The following is a 24218-nucleotide window of genomic DNA, read 5'->3' on the forward strand; positions in this document are numbered from 1 at the left end:
CAAGTTGGGGAGGGGCAGAGAGAGAAGGGGCAGAGCATCTGAAGCAGGCTCTGTGGTAACAGGCTGACAGTAGTGAGCCTGATGTGGGGCTCAAACTCATCAACCACGAGATCATGACCTGAGCTGAATGGACACTCAACTGACTGAGCCACCCAAATGCCTCCATATTAAGCATTTCGGAAATGATGACACCAGATTAGGATAAAAGCAGGCCGTATGTCTGCAGAGAGCTCTGGACCAGGGGAGTCAGAATTCAAATTGGACCATTGTCACCATTGCAGCCAAGACTTGACCAGAAACCAGCCATGCTTCATTTCTCATTTCAGGGTAGGTACTACTTTACATCTTTTTGACTTGTAGCACTTAAATATGCAAAAATGGCTGTTCTTTTAAGAAAGAGAAATTTGTGTTTAATTAAAAAAAAAAAACTAGAAGAGTTTTTAATGTAAAACAACTGAAAGTCCATGTTTTGTGGTCTCTCCTTTCTTGAATGTTCTTCCTAATAGGTGTTTGACATTTCCGAGAGAGCTTTGATAGACTCATAAATATAATACTCACCTCTTTTCGTAATGAGGTTTAAATTGCTTTTATGTAATGACTATCAAGTGTACAGAGTCTGTAAGTTTGGTATTTCCTAGCCTGAGTTTTCATAGGGTCTATGGATTCACATGTGTAGCTTGCTGATGGTAAGAAAGGCTTCTCAGATTTTAAAATACTGGGAGCCACAGGATTATAGGAGTAGCAAAGAATATTTTACACAAATAAACTATTAGAAGGTACTCTCCAGATTTAACAAATAAGGGAGTTTATGGGTCATGTTGAGCTTTATATTTTTGTTTATATTATATCTCCCTTGTAGGACTAAAGCATTTATATAGTGGCATTAATAAACGAATCAGGGGTGCCTGGGTGGCTCAGTCAGTTAAGCATATGACTCTTGGTTTCGGCTCAGGTCATGATCTCGCACAAATCAAGCCCCTTATTGGGCTCCATGCTGAGCATGGAGCCTGCTTGGGATTCTCTCTCTCCCTCGCTCTCTGCCCCTCCCCCACTCACACGCATGTGCTCTCTGTATGTATGTATATGTGTGTGTGTGTGTGTGTATAATTAAACAGACAATCCTCTTAATAGATGCAGAAAAAACATTTGACAAATACAGCATCGTTTCTTGATAAAAACCCTCAAGAAAGTAGGGATAGAAGGAACATACCTCAAGATCATAAAGACCATTTATGAAAGACCTATAGCTAATATCATCCTCAGTGGGGAAAAACAGAGCTTTCTCCCTGAGATCAGGAACACAACAGGGATGTCCACTCACCACTGTTGTTCAGCATAGTGTTGGAAGCTCTAGCCTCAGCAATCAGACAACACAAAGAAATAAAAGACATCTAAATCAGCCTGGAAAAAGTCAGATTTTCACTCTTCGCAGATGACATGATATTCTACATGGAAAACCCGAAATACTCCACTAAAAAACTGCTAGAAATGATACATGAATTCAGCAAGTTGCAGGATATAAAATCAATGTACAGAAATTGGTTGCATTTCTGTACACCAATAATGAAGCAGCAGAAAGAGAAATAAAGGAATCTATCACATTTATAATTGCACCCAAAACCATAAAATACCTAGGAATAAACCTAACCAAAGAGGTAAGAGATTCGTACACTGAAAGTTATAGAAAGCTTTTGAAATAAATTGAACAAACACAAAGAAATGGAAAAACATTCCATGCCCATGGGTTGGAAGAACAAATACTGTTAAAATGTCGATACTACCCAAATCTACACATTTGATGCAATTCCTATCAAAACACAGAACTAGAACATTCTTCAAGAGCTAGAACAAACAATTCTAAAATTTGTATGGAACCAGAAAAGACCCCAAATAGCCAAAGCAGTCCTGAAAAAGCAAACCGAAGCTGGAGGCATCACAATTCCAGACTTCAAGCTGTATTACCAAGCTGTAATCATCAACACTGTATGGTACTGACTCAAAAACAGACACATAGGTCAATGGAACAGAATAGAGAACCCAGTAATGGGCTCACAGATGTATGGCCAACTAATCTTTGACAAAGCAGGAAAGAGCATCCAGTGGAAAAAGACAATCTCTTCAGCAAATGGTGCTGGGAAAACTGGATAGTGACATGCAGAAGAATGAACCTGGATCACTTTCTTACACCATACACAAACGCAAAACGGGTAAAAGACCTAAATGTAAGACCGGAAAACATCAAAAATTCTAGAGGAGAACACAGGCAGCAACCTCTTTGACCTCAGTCATAGCAACTTACTAGACGTGTCTCCAGAGGCAAGGGAAACAAAAGCAAAAACGAACAACTGGGACTTGGTCAAGATAAAAACCAGGAATGTGGCCATCAGTGCCAAAAACATGAGAGTGCTACCACTGGGCCAGAGCTTTGGGTGTTTGCAGTAAAGTGAAGACTGTGCCCCAGGAGCCTTTTTTATTTCATATTCTGGGGCTTTCCTTAGGCATATAGAGATTAGAGAAAATGGCTTGTCCAGGTTTTGTTTTTGTTTTTTGTTGGTTTTTTTTTTCCCCTTTTGGCTGGTGTCTTACGTTTACCCAAGACCTAAGTCCTTGGCAGAGAGTGAGTAGACAGGGGCAAATCTTAGTGACAAACTCTGGCCTCTGCTAGTAGTTAGATTAGTCCAAGTTTGCATGTCTGACACCCACTTCTCTTAGGATGGGTTCACATCAGGTGATTTTACCCATCTCTCTAGCTGGCTGTCAAATAATCTTATTCCCCATATTTTGAAATCTTAGAGCCTTAGTTGCTCTAAAGACATGCTGAATTTTATGATAGCTTGAGAAGTCTTACATTAAGATAGTAAGACAGCTAGTTTTAGTTTCTTCTCTAGATTTTTCTTCTTAGATATATTGACTTATTTGAGCCAAAAGGGACTATATAGATGATTCAGTACAGATTTCTCACAATATATACCAAGAACCACTACTCTACCAAAGGTGTTCTGCTAAAAGGGGCTTCTGTGCCAATGTGAGGAATGCTGTGTATCTTCTTTTTTCACCCCTCTTGGAAAATTAAGATGCACATAGGTCTTTAAGTAAACTCATTTAATTTCATTTTATCTAATATTTCCTAACAGTAGGGTTATAAACTGTTTAGTATTTTATAGAACATTATTTTCACCAAAGTTAGATCTTTTGTCTAGAAAATCTTTCAGCCTTAATCAACTCCATGCCAGTCCTTCTCTTTCCTTTAAAATTATTCAGGTGTTACCTTCTCTGTGGATCTTTCCAGGATTCCCCTAGATAAATTTAAGGGATGGAGATCCACTCCATCCTTGCAACTATTTATGGTATGTTAAAATACTTCTATTGTTGCAGAGATGGCCTCATATTTTCTTTACCATAGAGAAAGTGCTAGACTAAGCACCTGGAGGGATAGCGGTCCTGTCTTATTTATCTTTTGTTTCTTTATCCCATTTTGTGTATCTGATGCTTAGACCAGAGCTTACATGTAGTAGACATGCCAACATTCATTGAACAGAGTGGGTTTCTAGCATTAAAAGCATAAAGAAGAAAAGCAACATTTATTAGGAAGTCATTCTTCCTCATTTTGAGCATCCCAGTTAACATGCCTTTCCACCAGCTAGAAGGAAGTAGTACTATAGAAATAGTATCATCTGTTCTGCGGCATTTGAAAGAAATCATTCTCCTAGCAAAGGATGTAAGAGGGCTTTGTGCTCTAATTTGGTGCTATATCATACTCTCCTCCATTAATCTGGGAACAGTGAAAATAGCCCAAGGGTTTTTTATCAACATAGATGGTATTCACTCAGATTGTTACATTTTTAACTGTAAGCCAACTTTTCTTAAAAGAGAGGAATATATTGGGGCGCCGGCGCCTGGGTGGCGCAGTCGGTTAAGCGTCCGACTTCAGCCAGGTCACGATCTCGCGGTCCGTGAGTTCGAGCCCCGCGTCGGGCTCTGAGCTGATGGCTCAGAGCCTGGAGCCTGTTTCCGATTCTGTGTCTCCCTCTCTCTCTGCCCCTCCCCCGTTCATGCTCTGTCTCTCTCTGTCCCAAAAATAAATAAACGTTGAAAAAAAAAATTAAAAAAAAAAGAGGAATATATACAGTAACAGTCCAGTCTTCCAATTACTAGCCGTACTCATTTGATCTCTTAAAAGAATACTCAAACTGAACTGCCATGCTTTTTGAAAAATAATTGACTTAGTAAAAATGTAGTTAACACACCCATTGGAGAAAGTTCCAAAGAAAAGCATACACCAGAGCCTCCATATAACATTGATTTGGGATCTTTTTGATGAAAAGCAAAATGGTTAAGGAACAGCCATCCCTCCCCCCACCCCCCAATACCTGCTTTGTGCCATGGACTATGTACTAGTGCTCTTAGACTGAGGACAGGAGACAGTGCTTTGTGGGAAGCTGTCCCCAGTAGTGGTGTAGGGAGTTCCAGTCTACTTCTGTAACGTATTGTAAAAGCCCCCTATACTTATCCATTGGTTGTCATTTAGACACAACCCTAGATTTGTCGTGTAGCACAAAGGGGAATTCTTAAAACGAAATAGACATTTACCCGATACTATAAAGTATTAGTATCCTTTTCCTTGCTTACTAATCTGTGATCAACAGTTCAGGAAGAGGATGCTTATATGTCCCATTTTTCTCAAAGGTTTCTAAAGGTTCTTCATCAGGTATCAAGGACACAACAAAGTGGGGGATAAACTGGAATTTTTAGCAGTGACTATCAAAAGAATACAAGCCTCAGGATTAAAAGTTTTTGAAGCTTCCGTGGGTTTTTTTTTGGAGAGGAAGAAATGAGAAATGGGACCATATTGGTCTTAAACTCCCTCTGTAAACAGTGGTTCTCAGAAACTAGTTTACATTAGGCCTGGTAGATCTCCCAAGTTCGTGGGTGTGAAGAAAAGAATAGTATGAATCTTCTCCCTGGAAAGATGGGTGGAAGAATAGTAGTATTTAGAAATATTGTTACAAAGGTCATTACTGTGATGAGTAAAACAAGTATTTTTGAAAAATACTTAGTTTAAGTAATAAATATTCCCTTGGCAGCAACTTTTCAGTCCATTTGTCTGTCATTGTTAGCAGAATAGCATTGTTTTTCTGTCACAAGGATTTTCATGTATTTTGTGAGTTGATCAATCTTACAAAATCATGAAACTGAGGGTGCCTGGGTGGCTCAGTCAGTTAAGCATCTAACTGTTTTGGCTCAGGTTATGATCTCACAGTTTGTGAGTTCGAGCCCTATGTCAGACTTTCTCTCCCTCCCTCCCTTTCTGTCTCTCTCAAAAAATAAATAAACAGTAAAAAAAATTTTTTTAATCACAAAACTCATTTCTATTCAATTCTGACAGTTTTTATAGTTTTCACTCATCTACCATAAATATTGCCATTTAATTTTAGTTCATAATTTGTGACAAGTCCGTGAATTTCACTGAACTTGAATCATTGTTGGTTCACTTTAGTCTGATTTGTTTTCTTTTATGCACATACATGAGGGGTGTGACCTTGAAAAGATGTCTGCCTTCACCGTCTCGTTTTTCTCTGCCTTTTTAAAAACGTTTTCGATTTCAAATCGCTAATCTTCTTCTAGGATTTTTATTTCCTTACTAACCTAACTTGATTACTACGTTGATTCATCTTACTTCCTTTAATTTTCTTTAAATTCTGAGCCTGCGTGGCTCAGTCGTTTGTGTCCAATTCTTCATCTCAGCTTCAGGTCATGATCTCACAGTTAGTGAAATCAAGCCCTGCATCGGGCTTTGCGCTGATAGCACAGAGCCGGCTTGGGATTCCCTCTCTCCTCTCTTTCTGTACCTCCTCTGCTTGTATTCTGTCTTTCTCTCTCTAAAAATAAACAACAAAAATAAATTCTTATTGCCTCCTGGCAAGTTTTAACTTCTGTTGTAGACATTTTCTTGACTGGTCCATCACATACTTGTCATTACATATGACTGTCATATGTCCTCTGGCTTGATAAAGTATATATAATTATTCTCATTTGATACAAATTTATTGATTTTCAAATTCATCTATTAGCACATTTAGAAGGCAGAGTGATTTTTTTTACCCCAATTTGGATAGCATATCATAGTTCCATTACTGTGTGATGTTACCAGTAATGCATTTAGACTGATCTGTTTGTGGTAAATTAATTAACTTAAACATAGTAGTTCTTAATGGAATGTGTCAGCTGAGAGATAGGGATGTACCAAGGAAACTTACTAATCAAGTTTTTGCATTGCTGCTTTATATTCTTCCTGGGACTAAGAGGTATTTTTGAACATTCATTTTTCATTGTATCTTTTTCTTGATTTATGTAGGCACAGGAAAAACAGCCCCTTTAGTTTGATATTTACTCATGTATAAGTGTGTCTACCTGAAAGACTAGCCTTGGTGTTTTACCTTCATTGTGTCAGTAACTTTGGAAGCTCCTGAAGTCCATCCATTAGCCTTATGTGTTAATTATACAATATTTACTTTTCCTGCAAAGTAGTTTTATCAGACTCATATTTGAATATTGGTATGAATATGTGACCAAGAAAGGTGCCTTTTAATCATAAAATAGTGTTGAGTAGAGTTAAATAAAAATGCAGCTCATAAAACAATCTAGAATCTTTTCTTTCTTCACTTGGGGCACCTGGGTGGCTCAGTCGTTTGAGCGTCCAACTCTTGGTCTCAGCTCAGGTTATGATCTCACAGTTTGTGAATTCAAGTCCTGCATCGGGCTCTGCACTGACAGCATGGAGCCTGCTTGGGATTCTGTCTCCTCTCTCTACCCCTACCCCCACTTGCTCTCTGTACCTTTCTCAAAATAAATAAAAATTAAAAGAATAATGTATTCTCCATTCATCGTAATATTGTCCTAGTTGGTAGTTATCAATATGTTATTTACATCTAAAAACATTTTAATGGTGTTTGAATTTATAACAGTTACAACTACCAGTAATTCACTTATCAGTCCGTTAGTGTTTATTCATTATTCTGTAGTCTTGCTTTAAATATATTTATATATTTTTACTACATATCTAAGAACATATGGTACAGAACAATGTAGCTAAAATACACTTTTTAAATTTTATTTATTTGTTTTTGAGAATCTTAAGCAGGCTCCACGCCCAGCACAGAGTCCTGTGTGAGATTTGATCTCACAACCATGAGATCATGACCTGAGCCAAAATCAGGAATCAGGTGCTCAACTGACTGAGCCATCCAGGCACCCCTAAGATTTTATTTTAAGTAAATCTGTACTCCCAACATGGGGTTCAAACTTACAGCCCCAAGATCAAGAGTCCCATGCTCTACTGACTGAGACAGTCAGATGCCCCACAGTACGCTTTTCTTTTTGATTCACTTGAATTCTCTAAAAGGAGACCTTCAGGCATATAGTTTACTCCATAGACTCGGTCATGGGTAATTGACTGCCAAAAAAATTCCATATGGAGTTGCTACCTTGAAGAATGCTTTGATACTGTCTAGTGGCTCTCTGCCTTTTGTAAACTCTGTTGTTATATTTGCACAATGATTGTTCATTCAGTATTTTAAAAATTACTGATTTAGAAGTCAGAAAACCTTTTGATCAAAACCACAATGAGATACTACCTCACACCTCGCTAACATTATTGGTGAGGACATAGAGAAAGAGGATCTCTTTTGCCTGCTGGTAGTAATGAAAACTGATGCAGTCGCTCTGGAAAACAGTATGGACGTTCCTCAAAAAATTAAAAATAGAGCTACCCTACAACCCAGCAATCACACTACTAGGTATTTATCCAAGGGATACAGGTGTGCTGTTTCGAAGGGACACAGGCACCCCAAGGTTTATAGCAGCGCTATTGACAGTAGCCAAAGTATGGAAAGAGCCCAAATGTCCATGATGGATGAATGGATAAAGAAGATGTGGTATACACACACACACACACACACACACACACACACACACACACACACACACAATGGAGTATTACTTGGCAATCAAAAAGAATGAAATCTTGCCATTTGCAACTATATGGATGGAACTGGAGGGCATTAAGCTAAGTGAAATTAGTCAAAGGAAGACAAATATCGGGGCGCCTGGGTGGCTCAGTCGGTTAAGCGTCCGACTTCAGCTCAGGTCATGATCTTGCGGTCCGTGAGTTCGACCGCAACTCAGAGCTCAGAGCCTGGTGCCTGCTTCCGATTCTGTGTCTCCCTCTCTCTCTGCCCCTCCCCCGTTCATGCTCTGTCTCTGTCTCAAAAATAAATAAACGTTTTAAAAAAAAATAAAAAAAAAAGACAAATATCATATGACTTCACTCATGAGGAATTTAAGATACAAAACAGATGAACATAAGGGAAGGGAAGCAAAAATAATATAAAAACAGGGAGGGGGACAAAACATAAAATACTCTTAAATATAGAGAACAAACAGAGGGTTACTGGAAGGGTTGTGGGAGGGGGGATGATCTAAATGGGTAAGGGGCATTAAGGAATCTACTCCTGAAATCATTGTTGCAAAATATGCTAACTAACTTGGATGGAAATTAAACAGTAAATAAGTTTTTTACAAAAGCTTTTGAATATTCTTCTTGTTCTCTTTGAAATTGTTTTTATGTCCCAGAGGCACTAATTTATGCTAGAAGTTATGAGTTAAATAGGCTGTGTGTATCTGCTGGGTACAATATCTGCACAGTGTTATTTCCTAGGTATTTGTTTATTAGAAGTGATAACCAGCTACTCTGACTCTGAATCAGCAATTGTTTATGGAGCCCATGACATACGTTGCTCTGAGCGCTCTGTTCGTAGCTATAGGAGGTGCCAGAGAAAGGCCCTGCCATCAAAGCACTTGCACTTTTCTTGTCTAGGTTGGCCTAAGTTAGCTAGTGAACAAATGACTGCAGTATGATTACCCATTAATATATTCTATTGGTTTAATTTTGGTTAATTTCATACATACTCTTCATGTGTCTATACCACTTTCAACTTTTCCAAATCTCGTCAATTTTGCTTAATTAAATTTAATCTTAAAATTCAAATGGAGTGACAGTTTGGTTGAAACTAATCCATGAGGTCAGATAAACTGATTTTTGTTTATTTTTAGCATATATTTTTAGCATTTTTGGAATAATTTATAAATATGAATCCATCAGAATCACTAAGGTGGTATTAAACTGCTTATAATCATTGTTGACAATAAGTTGTATTACTGTCTTTGATCTTTGGCCTCCATATTATTTAACTCTTGATGTTATTGACCAGAATACGGGCTTTTTGAACATGAGATTCTGTGCCTGTGTCACTCAAAGGACTAAATAAGATTTATACAATACTAGAAATAGCTGTCTCCCCCCATAAAGACTTTCTTTTTTAATATTTATTTTTTTATTTTGAGAGAAAGAGCACAAGCAGGGGAGGGGCAGAGAGAGAAGGAGAGAATCCCAAGCAGGCTTCATGCTATCAGCACAGAACCTGTTGTGGGACTTGAACCCACGAACAGTGAGATCATGACCTGAGCTGAAATCAGAGTCAGATGCTTAACTGAGCCACCCAGGTGGGGCCCTCCTCCCCCACAAAGACTTCTGATAGAAAGTCTACATAATATAAAACTGGTTATATCATGGCCATACCCACATTAACGAATCAGTAGGGGGGGGTTGGTGCCTGGGTGGCTCAGTTGGTTAAGCATCCAACTCTTTTTTTTTAATGTTTACTTATTTTTGAGAGAGAGAGTGAGCGAGTGCATGCAACTGAGTAGGGAAGGGTCAGAGCGAGATGGAGACACAGAATCCGAAGCAGGCTCCAGGCTCTGAGCTGTGAGCACAGAGCCCGACATGGAGCTTGAACTCACGAATCATGAGGTCATGACTGGAGCCGAAGTCAGACACTTAACTGACTGAGCCACCCAAGTGCCCCAAGCATCCAACTCTTGATTTTGGCTCAGGTCATGATCTTGTGGTTCGTGAGTTCGAGCCCCACGTTGGCCTCTGCATTGACTGTGCAGAGCCTATTTAGGATTCTCTCTCTCCCCCTCTCCCTGCTTCTCTCCTGCTCCCTCTCTCTCAAAATAAATAAATAAACCAAAAAAAAAAAAATTAAATCAGTAGAACTTTGTTGTGACAAAGGTTTACTCTGTATAGAAAAAAAAAAAGCAATTGCCTATTTCTTGTTGTAAATCAGTAGGACTTGTGCCATCATTCTCAGGTTCATATATTACTGAACATAACTTGAGTAAAATCTTTTGGGGACTAATTTTCATAACATGAGCCATTTTTATATAATTTCTTATGTAAAACTAGATATGTTATAAATGCTGGAAGATGGAAAAAAAAAAAAAGACGGAAAGGTTGGACTGGCCATTGATTTTGATCTTTCCTGCTCAGTAGCAGCCCACATCTCTCGAGAAATTATCTCATGGGAAAATAGAGCTGTTACAGATATTTTGGCCTCATATCTTGGTCAACAAATTTTAAGCACTTGTAATCATTTTCTTTTTGCCCTGTAGGATATAAGAGACTGTGGAATCATTCATATGTGGCTTTAAATCCTGTATTCTTCACACATAGACTTTATCAACTTGGAGAAGTTACTTAACCTCCTTGGCTTTTTTTGTTTTTGTTTTTTTGCCAATGGGATAATAAAAGTTCCATGTCTTGGGAATTGACTGAGGTGACCCATGTGGAACTGTTAGCGCAGTGCCCTGTCGATGTTAAGGGATTGTTAGCCTCTTTTATTAGCCATATGCTTCACCAGACTCTCTCCCTAGTCTTACCTAAGTCATTCCTTCTCCTGACCTTTACTTGGAAACTTAAATTTTAAGGGTCCCACAACAGACTAGTTTTGTTTTGGAAGGGCTTCTTCCCTTACTCTCCTCTCCCCTTGGTAACAAAATCTGTGGGTTTTAGCATAAGAATTCCTACTCTTATGGGAACTTCCCAAGCGGACCTCAGTTGTGTGGCTCTTAATTGTGCCTGTCCCAAATAATTCAGTGTATTTCCAGGGTTCTGTGAGATTCCTTGGATACTGAAAGAATGAAGATTCTTTCTATATAAAGTTATCCATAATGTGAACTGTTTGACAATCTTCATATATACTAAAGTTAAACCCCTTAATTTCCAGAAAGGTATCATATGATCATTATACACTCCTATTACAGTGAAATGCTCTATTAATGAAGAGAATTAATGAGCTTTTAAATTCTTAGTCACCATTGTAAAAACTTGTTTAAACTTCTTTGTATTCTTATCAAATAGATAAATAGCACAGATACCTGGCGTTGACTCATTGTAAAAACAAAATCAGAATTGACAGTGACCTGCCATAGCAGTCAGAGTCAGATTGACCAAGGTCTGAATCCTGGTCCTGCTCCTTATATGTTGTCTGACCCCAGGCTTGTAAGCCTGCCTCTCCAAGCCTCAGATGGTAATGACCTCATGTGGTTATTGGGAGGGTGAAGTACCTGTAAATATATATAAAGCACCTAACACCTTGCCTGTCATGTAACATTAACTTTTTCTATTATGACGTAAGTCTGGCCATTACTTCTCCATATTACTAGTTGACTAACATATTTCCATGCTAAAAATGAACTTTTTAAGAAATAGCTTTTAAAAATTATAGTTAACTTGGTAGGATTCTATTTTTGAGTGTTTTTCGAATATCCTCTGTGTGCCAGAGCAATGAGCTGTGTTAGTGCTGTAGTCAGACTCTTTGGGGATGCAGGGAAGAGAGAGATTATGGGGTTTATTTCAGTACAATGTAAAAAGGACCCATGAAGTTTCCTCCATTGCAGCGAACACACGCAGTCTCTGGAGAACTTGGTTATTCACCACCCAGGGAAGTGTAAAAGTAGCTCTTATCGGGTAACAGCATATCAGGGGACCCAGGTACAACTGTCATGTTTATTTTCATTGCTTCTTTCCGTCCTTCCATCGCTGACCTCATCTTCCTTCTAATTTCTCTTTGCTCTCCCTTATTTTGTCTCACTGTTCCTAGTTACTGCTTTTTTCTCTATTTTGGTGCAATTCTTCCTACAGTGACACATCCATGTATCTTGCAAAGTCCCACAGTGGGCAGATCTGGTTAAAATATAACAATACCATCTAGTATAGAGGGTCTTTGGATGAGGGCAAATTATTGCACTGGCCAACTGTGACTGCTGGAGGGATTCACGTTTATAAACCATAGTGCCCCTGAGCATCAGACACTACCTTCAGAAGGGGAGGTGGCTATGACTAGATAGGTGCCCTGGCTTTGAGTTGGGTGCCTTTTGTGGCTTGTCCAGGACATTTGCCTGGATACAAAAATGAGTATAATGTTGCGGTCTGTCCCAGAAGAGCTCCTAGTGTGGTGAGGGAAGCAGATACTTAAACCAATACTGGACTTTATGCTGTATAATTAATATTAACATGGTGGGAGGGAGTGGCAACTGCTGTAGAGTGGGAGTAGGAAGTTCTTGATGAAGGCATGTAAGATGATAGGGTGGTTCTGTCAGGAGAAAAAAACCATCTGCAGTAGCAGAGAGGTATGAAATATCTTGGTGTACTTAAGAGAGTATTGAGAAGAGGGCAGTGACTAGTATTTAAGGGGCTCCTGGAAGAGGATCTATATATGATACCAGTGAGGTCAGAGAGTCAGAAGCAGAAATAGGAAAAAATCATCTAGAAGTTAAGGGAGAGGACATCTATAAGAGTGACAGTCCATTTAATAATAGCTGGTACCGTGGGAGGTCAGATAAAGAAAGGACCAAATGGCTTCATTAAGAAGGGGCCACTGAACCATTTCATTTATTAGCAGGTAAATTCTGTCTCTAGAAAGAGACTAGAACAAGAAGCCTAACCTCAGAAGAGAAAGGTTCTCTGACACTCTAGATTGATCACAAATTTATTCTGAGGAATGTTTAGAACCAAAAAAAGCAAGAAACCTCATGTTTTCTAAATAAACAGGAAAGGAAGATAAAGCTTAATCTGTAACAGTGTTTAAGTTTCTCATATTTGTCTTGCTAAAATTTCATTTATTTTTAAAGTCTTCAAAATACTTTCCCAAAATACATTATGTTTGTTTTGTCAGAGAGTCAGAAATATACAAGCTATTACTTTAGATAAAATAACAGGTATTGGTTGTAGGTACTAGGTCAAAAATAACTCTCCAGAACACTCTTGTTTAACCAAAATGAATTAGAGGCCCTCTAATCTCCTGGTGATTTATCAACTATCTGTTTAGATTAGTTTGTGGGTTTAAGATTAAGATTTAATATTAATATTATTATAGCTATAATGTTAATTGGATAAGATGACACATGACTTCTCTATCCATACACACATGATTTTTTTCCTAGTCAGAATTAGGATTTACTGTATATTTCAGTGAAGCTAAGATCCCATTGGTTGTAAATGGAACCATTATTTTATATAAACCCTGCCATAAATTACAACATTTGATTGTAAGAGGCATTCAGATTTCAGAGATACTAAAATGTGAAAAATACACATTTTATAATTAATGATATATAATTATTATTTATGAAGACATTAGAATATTTTGGTTTATATTTACAGATTAATTTAGGAACAAAAAAATTGCTCTACTAAATAACATCTAAACTGCAACTGTAGTCTTAATTAAAAACAGAACTATAAAAAGAATAACATGAGTAGTCATTAAATTTTAAAACTAGGAAGGTTCTTAGGGCTGTCAAAGATGTTAATACATGATTATTCATTTAATATATGCTTTGATACCTATCATAAGCCAGACATTGTTAGATGTTGTATATATAATGATGGATAAAACACTGGTCCCTGCCTTCATAGAGTTTATAGTTCTTGATGGGGGGTCGGGAAATAGGTTTGCAAATTGCAATGAGTACTTTAAAGGTAAAGTACAGTGCTGTCAAAGAATGGAACAAGGTGGGGGCGGTGCCTGGGTGGCCTAGTCAGTTGAGCATCCAGCTTCGGCTTAGGTCATGATCTCCTGATTGGTGAGTTTGAGCCCCACATCGGGCTTTCTGCTGTCAGCACAGACCCAGCTTCAGATCTTCTGTCCCCCTCTCTTTTTGCCCTTTCCCCACTCACACTCTCTTGCCTCAAAGTTAAATAAACATTAAGGGGCACCTGGGTGGCTCAGTGGGTTGAGTGTCCAACTTTGGCTCTGGTCATGATCTCGGATTCATGGGTTCAAGCCCTGCATCAGCCTTTGTGCTAACAGCTCTGCAAAAGTCTGTCTGTGCAAAAGTCTTGAGCAGGAAAGATGTTGGAATTTTTTAGACAGTGAAAGAAACACAAGGGTAGGGTAGAGGTCTAGGTGATTTTCAGTTGAGATAAGACCACATGGTGCATAGCCACAGTGGACCTTTTAAACATTTTAGTCTAAGCCCAGGGGCAAACCACTGGAGGGTTTTAATAGAGGAAGTGACCCTGGCTGCTCTGTGAAACCTGGACTGGAGTAAGATTCAAAGTGAAGAAGCCCCCTTAGGAGTCTGTTAGTACAGACCAGCTAAGATGGCAACTTGACCTGAGGGATTGTGAATGGAAGATACATTTTCTTGAAGATAATTTGCCAGTATTATCAGGAATCTTAAATTTGTGTACGGTCTGACCCAGCACTTCCATTTCACTCCCTTGTTCTGAAGAAACAGATGTATGTAAAAGTTGAACTACTAGTTTGCTCATTCCCTATTATTTATTGAGAAATTGGTTTAAATAATTACAGTATTTTCAAACAAGCAAAAAGGAAAGAGGCAACTCATGCCAACTTTAAGGAGGCCACATCTTCCAGGAAGAGGTGTTTAGACAGGGAGAGTCTTCTGGTGGGTTCCTGGGAGAGAGACACTGAAAATACAGAATGGAGAAGAGATACTCCCAAAACAAATGTGGGGGAGGAGAGACATTTAGGACCAAAGGGAAGATAAGCTCTCTTGTCTGGGAGTGCAGGAGCTTCTGGTGTAAAATGTACTGCAGTTCTGCCATGTGACTTATTTTTTGAGAACTAGCCTGGGAACCTAGCCACGCCTTGCAACGTTGTTACTGGAGGGGAAAGTGTTTGCTTTTCAAACTAGAGAATTGTAAGTGAATTTTTGGTATGCAGTCAGCCCATAAATTCAGTTGCCTGTAAATCTGAGCTTCCCTGGGTAAGTAGTAACTGAACAGGATGAAATTTTGTGAAAACGTTTCTCTATCCCTGCCTTTTCCTTCCCTTAGCCCTCCCCACCCCTTTCTCTCTCTCTCTCCTGTCCTTTTCTTCTTTCTTGTTCCTTCCCTTTCTTTCCTCTCTTCCTTTCCCTCTCCTCCCTCCTTCTCTAGTCTTCTCTTATATACCCCAAAAGTTATATTTTATACTATAATCAGAGCAGGAAAAACAGCCAGGCACTTCTAAGTAAATAAAAGAATCTCCTTCCTTTCCTTCCTTCCTTCCTTTACCTTTTTTCTTCTCAAGTAGCCTCCTTTTTTTTTTTTTTTTTTTTTTGACAGCTTTTTTTATACCATGTGATGGAAATACTCTACTACATGCTCTTAATGCCGATTTGCAAGTTTTCAAATGTTTTGTACTCTTTGCATTCCTAAAACTCTCTAGACCATTCTCTGCACAGGGATGTTTAACTTGTTGATTTTCACTCCCCTCCAGAATTGATGCTTTAGGAAAACCAGTTAACCATTTACTTTCTAGTGCATATTTAGTTTTAAGTTTTGGTGGTTCTCTGAAGATACTGCCCCTGTGGTTGTAATTATCTGGAAAATTCCTAGAGGAGTTTGCATTTCACTTCTTAGTAAGCTTGCAGTTATCATCTCTGGTATTTCCTTGAGTATTTCCTTTTCCTATCTATGTAGAAAAATCAGTTCTGTAGCTTTATAGAATTTCCAAAATAGTTATTGAACTTAGCTTATTAGTATTTTTTAAATTGTTACTTCTCCCAGAGTACAAATGCTTTAACTGTTTCCTTATGAATCAGGTTTTAAAATCCATGCATATGTATATTGTATCTGTTGTGTATATCTGCATGTGGATATAAGTGTATTTGAAATTAGTGGATGCTTTACCTATTAAAGGCTAAATAATTTTAGGAGCCTTTTAGGATTAATTTTCAAAAATTATTAGCTTACAGATTATTTTATTCTGATAACTCCACAGTATATTATGGAGTAGAGGTCACATGTTTCTACCAATTTTTACATTTTATATATGGAGTGTCCCCAATACTTTGATGTGGAAATAATGTTACAAGAATACAAATCTAATCATTTAGGCTTTGAACAAATATTGTGAGATCATAGAAGATGTGGTTAGGTTTCACTTAGCTTATTAAATATTGATTTAGCTTTTTTCGGAAAATGAGAATATCCACCAGATTCTATCTATATTTACTTAAATTATTGGAAATCCTTAAGTTATTGGAAATCCTAGAGTAGTAAAATGCTCTTCTAAATATTTGTCTGTTAAATACTTCAAGTATGTGAGAGTGGTATAAATGGAAGCAGTGCAGTCTTCATGAATGTGTTTCTTAATGCAGTACTTAATGTCTTGGGGTCCATTTTGTTAACTACCTGTAAACAAAGGTCTGTGTTAGTAGTATTAGTAAGCCTGCACCTTCTAAATAGAACTTTTCTTTTTAAAGGCATTATTACACTCACATTACCATACAACATTGAAAAACAGAGTATATACGATTCACAGTGACACTTTCTTTCATACTTGGCTTAAATCGTTTGAGGTTTTAGGAGTTACCTTTTTAGTTACATGTCCACTGAAAATATAAAATACTATTTATTCTTGGAAATTTTTTATATACTAATCTCCTTCTTATTGCTCCCTCCATTTTAGTCGCGAGATGGAGAATAAAGAAACTCTCAAGGGGTTGCATAAGATGGACGATCGCCCAGAAGAACGAATGATCAGGGAGAAACTGAAGGCAACCTGTATGCCAGCCTGGAAACACGAGTGGCTGGAGAGAAGAAATAGGAGGGGCCCTGTGGTAAGTGTCTGTTTACCTGTCATAAGGAAGAAAGCATAGGAAGAGATGGGAAATTAAGCATAAGTAGATCCTCTTGTAAGCTTTTTTTTTCTTCTTGATTTTAAGTGCAGTTATTTGATTTGCTTACCATTCTAGCCACTTGGAATAAAACATAGCTAAAACTATGCTCATTAAGCACCTTAAATTGTTCTAGAAACTGAACTGGTTGGATTGGGTAGCTAATGCTTAAAGCAACACTGCCCCCTACTGTCAGTGTCTAAAATCCTTTTGGTAGAGATTTATACTGTATTTTAAGAAAGAAAAGCAATTTTTCTAAAGTTCTCTCTCTAAGATAGGATCCAAAGATCTGAGTTCCAGAAATCACCCAGGAAAGCAAAAACTGAATAGCCTCATAGAGTTTGAGGTAAATTTAAAAGATGCCCAGGGTTTGAGGAAAGAAACCTAGATTACTAGGATTAGGAGAGAACGTCATACTCCATCTTTTGCCATGGTTATTCTCTTTTAAGGCATACAAGTACTATGAGATGTGCTTCTCATTCTTACAAAGGAGGTAGACCTCAATTGTTAAGTGATCCCGTATCAGCCTGTATCGGCAAGTTTTTTGTCCTTTATAAACAAAGATAAGTTAAGATTGATTAGGTTTGGGGTAGGCAAAGGGATGGTGGGCATAATCATAAAAGTTATTGGGCAAGCTACTCACCTGACATTTGAAACCCTTGACCTTTACCCTTGCCAAATGACCAGCTAGCTCTCCATTCATCCCACTTGCCTATTTAAGTTCAAATTGAAATTAATCAAATGTAAATAAAGTAAAAATTTAGTTCCTCAGCCACATAGCCATATTTCAAGTGCTTGATAGCCACATAGACATCCCTCATCATTGTGTTGTCTTGCACGTTCTACCTACTGGTGTTTACCCATGGAGCCAATATAGAATATAGTTAATTGTTCCTTTATCTACCAGCTTTTTAAGCTGTGTTACTCATGAGTCCTTTCCTTTCCAGCTGAGCTTCCACATTTCTTCCATTTGTTTTTCATAGGAAGTAGTATGGCAAGAACCCCTCACTGTTTTAGTAATCATGTCAGAGGATAAAGATGAAGAAATCAGGAATTTATCTTAGAAAAGCGAAAGTTCTATTGAAATAACTTATAGAAGGGAGTAAATTTCTACCCAGTTACTACAAAGAACTTTTGAGTAGGTAAAGCCATTTGAATGTGTTGCTTTCTGGAGCTCCTTGTGCTAGTGGAGAGTCTAAATCTTTTGAGAATACCATAAAGCAGAAATTACAACTTTTTAAAAAGAAGCCAATAAAGCCAATCCTTTATTACATATAAACTAAGGACATTCCATTTTCTTTTTTTTTTTAATTTTTTTTTTCAACGTTTATTTATTTTTGGGACAGAGAGAGAGAACATGAACGGGGGAGGGGTAGAGAGAGAGGGAGACACAGAATCGGAAGCAGGCTCCAGGCTCTGAGCCATCAGCCCAGAGCCTGACGTGGGGCTTGAACTCACGGACTGCGAGATCGTGACCTGGCTGAAGTCGGACGCTTAACCGACTGCGCCACCCAGGCGCCCCCGGACATTCCATTTTCTAAGACGAAATTTTGGTTTTTCTCACTGTCCCCTTTCTGGCAAATCCTTAAATACAAGACAGAGCTAAAGAGGGAAGAGATGTGTGGAATAAGACATGTGACACGTAGTCCTTAGCTCAGTTATACTACCCTGTATGTTGCAGTTTACAGATTTCATATTACCCTTAAGAAGTTTATAGTCTACTTGGGAAATCTGATTGTGTTTATTGTGTCTTATATAAATTACATCAGATCCTTCTTGAAATATAAGTGAGGTATAAATATCTCCAGTTGTGAAAATGCAACTTATAAATAAAAATAAAGGCATGAAATACCACAGAACAGTTTGTGAGTATACACCAAATGTGTGGAGTGGGCAGAAAGCAATGATGACTTGGAAGAAAAATGTCAGGCTGACAGAGTTAAGGGCACTTTTGTTAAAGGTAGGATTTTAACCGAGCCTTAAAAGATGGGTGTTTTCACCAGGTGAAGGTATGCTACCTGGTATGCTGCAGGCTAGAGATGTGGATTAGAAGGGAGAGTGGGAGTGAGAGTGCAGGACAAGGCCAGGTTAGGCGTGTGTGGTAGGCACAGCAGCTGGCTAGTAGAACAGTAGAAGAGTAGTGGAAGGAAGGCGGGGATGGTTGGCTAAGGCTTCAGTGTATGGCCTTTTGGTCATAGCTAGATTAGGTCTGTTGAGAAATAGCAGGTTTTATTTGTGCTTGAGAGATTGTGCTTGAGAGATTGCTCTTTTAAATATCTAGCTTCTTTTGGTGATTCTGAAATATATGTCTAAACTATTGTAACATAACATTGCAAAAAAAAAAAGGTAAAATGGCTTTGTATCGATTAGACTATTTGGGCACATAAATTACTCCCATTATTGTTTTCAAGATCCTGCATTTTCTCAGTAGAAATGAAAAAACATCTATTTTAATCTAGTTGAATAAGTTAACTGTAGAAGGTATAAGTGTTTATTTTTCACATTTGTTTACTAACCTGTGATTGTTGATTTTTAATGTTAAGTGATTTAGGGCACATAATAACAGATAATGCTAAATTTCTAAAATTACATAATAACATTTTAACTAGTGATAAAGCCTACGTTAATGAAATCTCTGGGTAAAAAGTCTTACATTTATATCATTTGAAGTAAGACTAAACAAAAGTTGATATGTTGTCTGTTATCTTTGTATAATATTGTGTGATGAAAAACTTGAGTTCATCTCTTAGTCTGTTGTGTTCAAATTTACTTATTTTTTATATTTTTAAGTAATGAGAATATTGGAATTTTAATTTAGGTGGTAAAACCAATCCCTATTAAAGGAGACGGTTCTGAAACTCACAGCTTGGCAGCTGAGTCTCCAGGAGAAAGCCAGGCAAGCACCGCTTCACCAGCTCCCAAGGGCCGCCGCAGTCCTTCTCCTGGCAGCTCCCCGGCGGGCCGCACAGTGAAATCTGAATCTCCAGGAGTGAGGAGAAAGAGAGTCTCCCCCGTACCTGTAAGTTAATGTTTCAACAAGCATGTTAAGTTTCTACAATTTTCAGATTCATCTGTAACACAGAAAATATTGCTAGACATCTGTTAAAGCAGCACTTCTCAAAGTGTGGTCCACAAGCCCTACGTTGGGGGAAGAGGGAAGGTCCTGGGACCTTTTCTGTGGATCCGTTAATTCAAAGCAAATTTGGTAATAAAACTGAGATGTTATTTGCCCCTTTCACTGCATTAACATTTAAATTGGTGGGTAAAGCTGCTGGTGCATTCACCTGAATTAAAGCTGTGACAATAGAAAATGTATTCTTCACTTGGGTATTTGGCATTTTCCTTAAGACTAGTTAAGTGAAGGAAGGAACTTGAAGGAAGGCAACGGAAATGTTTTTTCACCAGTGGTAAAATTTGAGATTTCAAGCAAAAATTAGAATTTTGGAAAACTGTCTACCACTGTCAGCTTGACAGTTCCCCAATCCTTAAAAGAATTTTCTAATGAGATCAGTGATTTTATCAACTGTGATTTTTTTTTTCCATATATATCGCACAGTGAAATGTGTGAACATTTGAGAGATCTGCATAACTTAGTGAACCAGTATTTTCCCAATGACCAGTGCATGATGAAACAAAACCATCCTTAGGTAAATGATCCATTCAAATTATGTGAGATATACCATCTGGATTTTAACGTGTAACAGTAGGATAAGTTTGTTGGTGTGGTTTCAGATTCCATATCAGTCTCCTTTAAGAAACCACTTCTTTGGAGTAGTATCAAAAAAGAGTGTTCATAATTATTGTCTTTTACAATACCTTTCCCAGCTACATATATTTGTAAAGCCACATTTTCTTCATGTACTTTAACCAGAACATAGTATCACGGCAGACTGAATGCAGAAGCATCAATGAGAATCCAGCTGTCTTCTATTTTAAATCAGACATCAAAGAGATTTACAAAATGATAGGTGCTAACTTCCAGAGAGAAAATGAAAGAATGAGACCTCTAGTGGCAAAATGCAAGTTAAAATTGACTTTCTAAACTTGAAGAGCAAATGAGTGAAGTGTAGAATGATTAAGGTCATGCCTACCAAGGGGAGATTTGCATATAAATCCTTGCAGAAGTAAATTTTAAGTGAATCTTTTCACATTAAAGCCCAAGATACCTACCAGTATTTATTGGCTTTATGTTGACACACCTTTAAATGAGCTATTAAAAAAAAACAAAACTTAAAATAAGAACAATCATGAATCTGCAAATTAGGTGGAGCTCAGCAAGAGTGACTTCTGTCTGTTCCTCATGGCATCTGTGGAAGTTAGAATATCCAAAATGCTTCCTTACTCCCATATCTGGTGTTTCAGCTGGGATGCTAGAACAGTTGGGGGCTGCTGACATCTCTTTCGTTCTCACAGCACAACACCAAGTGTTGCAAGGTAAGAGAGAACATGAAACATATTTTCTCTCACAGTCCTAAGAGGGAATCCACCCTGCTGACATCTGCTCTTGGACTTCTAACCTCTGAAACTGTGAAACACATTTCTGTTAAGCCAAAAAAAAAAGTGTATCAGGAGGGCAAGTCCAGTGTGGAAGTTCTTATAAAGCTGCCTTATTTCCTAATGCCTTATTGCCCAAAAGTAGTTACATGCCAGTTGCAAACCCAGAATCAGTGTGGTGGGGGACTCCACAAGGGTGCAAGTACTGGGCAGTGTGGTTCATAGGAGCCATCAAAGTAAAAGTCTACCATGAGTACATACAAATTACATTTTCCCTGCCCTCTCCCACTTTAGGATAGATGTCAAAGTTACCCCTCATTTAACAGCAACTTAGCATTTCATTATCTGGATAAATCATAGTTTAATGAACTTCATACTAATGGACATTTATATTCCTTCTTCACTTTCATTACTAAAAAAAAGTATGCAAACATACTTTTTAGGCATACATCATTTTGCACATCTGTGAGCAAACCCATAGTATGAATACTTAGGTCATATAACATGTACATGTGTACTTGTTTTTTTTTTAATAACTGCCTATTAAAAAATAATGGCTGTATTGAGATATAATTCCTATACAGTACAGTTTACCTGTTTAAGTTATATAGTTCCTTGGTTTTGGTCTACTCAGAGTTATAGCCATCACAGCAGTCAACTTTAAAACATTTCCATCACACCAGAAACTCCAGACCAATGAGCAGTCTATCCTCAGCCCTAGGCAACCATTAATGTCCTTTCTGACTCTATATATAATCTGCCTTTTCTGGTCATGACATATACAGTAAATGGAGTCATGCAGTATATGTGGTCTTTTGTGACTGGCTTCTTTCACACAGCATCATATAAGTTGTATCCATACTCTCTTTGTTTTAGTTTTGTTTTCCCCCACAAACTGTGTTTACTTATCAGTGTGTGCATTGGGCACCTGGGTGGCTCAGTCAGTTAAGCATCCGACTTCAGCTCAGGCCATGATCTCAGTATTCATGAGTTCAAGCCCCACATTGGTCTCTCTGCTGTCAGCAGCATGGAGCCTGCTTCAGATCCCCTATTCCCCACTCACTCTTGCCCTCCCCTGCTCCCACTCTCAAAAATAAACATTAAAAAAATTTTTTTTAATTATCAGTGTGTGAATTTTTGCCATGTGCATTCATATTTTAACACAAAGTATTAGTTGTGCCATATCATTCTTCCTCTTTTTTGTTGTTTAACATTCAAAACTAATTTCTGATACACCCACTTTATGTTTAAAAGTACTCCATTTTTTTTAAGTTTATTTATTTTGAGAAAGAGCAAGAAAGAGCTGGGAAAGGGCGGAGAGAGAAGGAAAGAGAGAGAACCCCAAGCAGGCTCCACACTGTCACTGTGGTTACAGGGCTCAAATTCACGAACTGCAAGATGATGACCTGAGCTGAAATGAAGAGTCAGATGCTTAACTGAGCCACCAGGCACCCCAGAAGTACTATACTTTTAAGTTATACAAGATAACATTCTTTTGTGTAGATATACACATTTGGCTTAACCATTCCTCAGTTGATGGACATTTGGGTTATTTCCACTCTTTGGTTATTATATATAATGCTGTTGTGAACATGTGTATATGAATCTTTGGGTGGACATAACTTTTCACTTCTCTTGGGTTTATACCTAGAAGTGGAATTGCCGAGTCATGTTTTCCATAGGAGCTGTACCATTTTATTTCCCTACCAGCACGGTTCTAATGCTTCGTGTTCTCACCAACATTTATTATCTTTAACGATTAAATTAGGTGTCAAAAAGAATTAGAATTCCCACTGACCACTGATGGAAAGACCAAGTTCTAGGGGAATCAGTGAGGTAGAATGAGAGTGGTATATGTCACCCTTACCACAGGAGAAGTTTTATCAGCCTTTGGTGAGATGTCTTAATCTGGGGAAAGTCACTTGCCATTAGTTCCCTACAGACTGCACCATGGGAGGAATTGCATGGCAGCATTTATATGCTCTTGCAAAAGAGCATTTGGTAACACCTTAAGTGGAAGTGAGGAAACTGGATTTTTAATTTTTATCACTAGAAACAAGTCATTGTGCTTGCTTCTAAGTGAATTTTTATGCTTTCCATCTTGGTTTACATAATACTCTTCAAAGAACTCAAATATTTACAATTTGTAAAATTATCACATGGTTGTCTCACTTGGCCAGATATTTATCATTATTTTTAGGGATGACTGTGATTTTAGAAGTTTCTTTGTGATGAGTATGTCAAATAAAAGCATTTGCAGTATGCATTTTGTCCCATTATATTTGGGGGCATTTTTTTCAGAATATAAAATGCCACATGGCCATCTGATACGACCTTTTTTTTAAGGTAAGTGTTTCTTATCAAGAAGTAAGCAATTTACCTAATACAAAAACAATGTTGTGAAGTTTCAGAGCGGGAGAATCACACCACCTAGAAGAGCCCCTTCCCCAGATGGCTTCTCACCATACAGCCCTGAGGAGACAAACCGCCGTGTAAACAAAGTCATGCGGGCCAGGCTGTACTTACTGCAACAAATAGGACCCAACTCTTTCCTGATTGGAGGAGATAGCCCAGACAATAAATACCGGGTGTTTATTGGGCCTCAGGTAGGATCTTTCACCATTCTACAGTTTATTAGTATCTGTTCTTCTTAAGTTTAGATGACTTATTTCTCTTCAGTAAACTAAAGTGAG

General features: G+C 38.0%; 1 protein-coding gene and 1 long non-coding RNA gene across 12 annotated transcripts in view; one reads left to right on the plus strand and one right to left on the minus strand.

The window, feature by feature from the left end:
* MAP3K1 (mitogen-activated protein kinase kinase kinase 1) overlaps window positions 1–24218 on the plus strand; it is a 76557-nt gene that overhangs the window by 27768 nt on the left and 24571 nt on the right. For 7 of the 9 annotated variants that reach the window (XM_003980973.5, XM_045060837.1, XM_019834413.3 and 4 more), the window contains exons 2-4: window positions 16824–16974; window positions 19850–20050; window positions 23931–24131. In XM_003980973.5, the coding sequence (XP_003981022.2) occupies window positions 16824–16974; window positions 19850–20050; window positions 23931–24131 (553 nt within the window). Of the gene's footprint in view, window positions 1–55; window positions 328–14151; window positions 15136–16823; window positions 16975–19849; window positions 20051–23930; window positions 24132–24218 lie in introns of those variants that run through there. The other 2 variants (XM_023256741.2, XM_019834423.3) reach the window with 2 other exon arrangements.
* The window catches only part of LOC109501450, a 72121-nt gene continuing 50411 nt past the window's right edge, over window positions 2509–24218 (minus strand). Inside the window, exons 3-4 of one of the 3 annotated variants that reach the window (XR_006600299.1) lie at window positions 19895–20048; window positions 2509–4961 (exon numbers count right to left, since the gene is read on the minus strand). This is a non-coding gene — a long non-coding RNA (uncharacterized LOC109501450). Of the gene's footprint in view, window positions 4962–18429; window positions 18634–19781; window positions 20049–24218 lie in introns of those variants that run through there. The other 2 variants (XR_002159509.3, XR_006600298.1) reach the window with 2 other exon arrangements.

Source organism: Felis catus, chromosome A1 (genome assembly GCF_018350175.1).
Source record: "Felis catus isolate Fca126 chromosome A1, F.catus_Fca126_mat1.0, whole genome shotgun sequence".
In the NCBI taxonomy this organism is placed as follows: Eukaryota; Metazoa; Chordata; class Mammalia; order Carnivora; family Felidae; genus Felis; species Felis catus.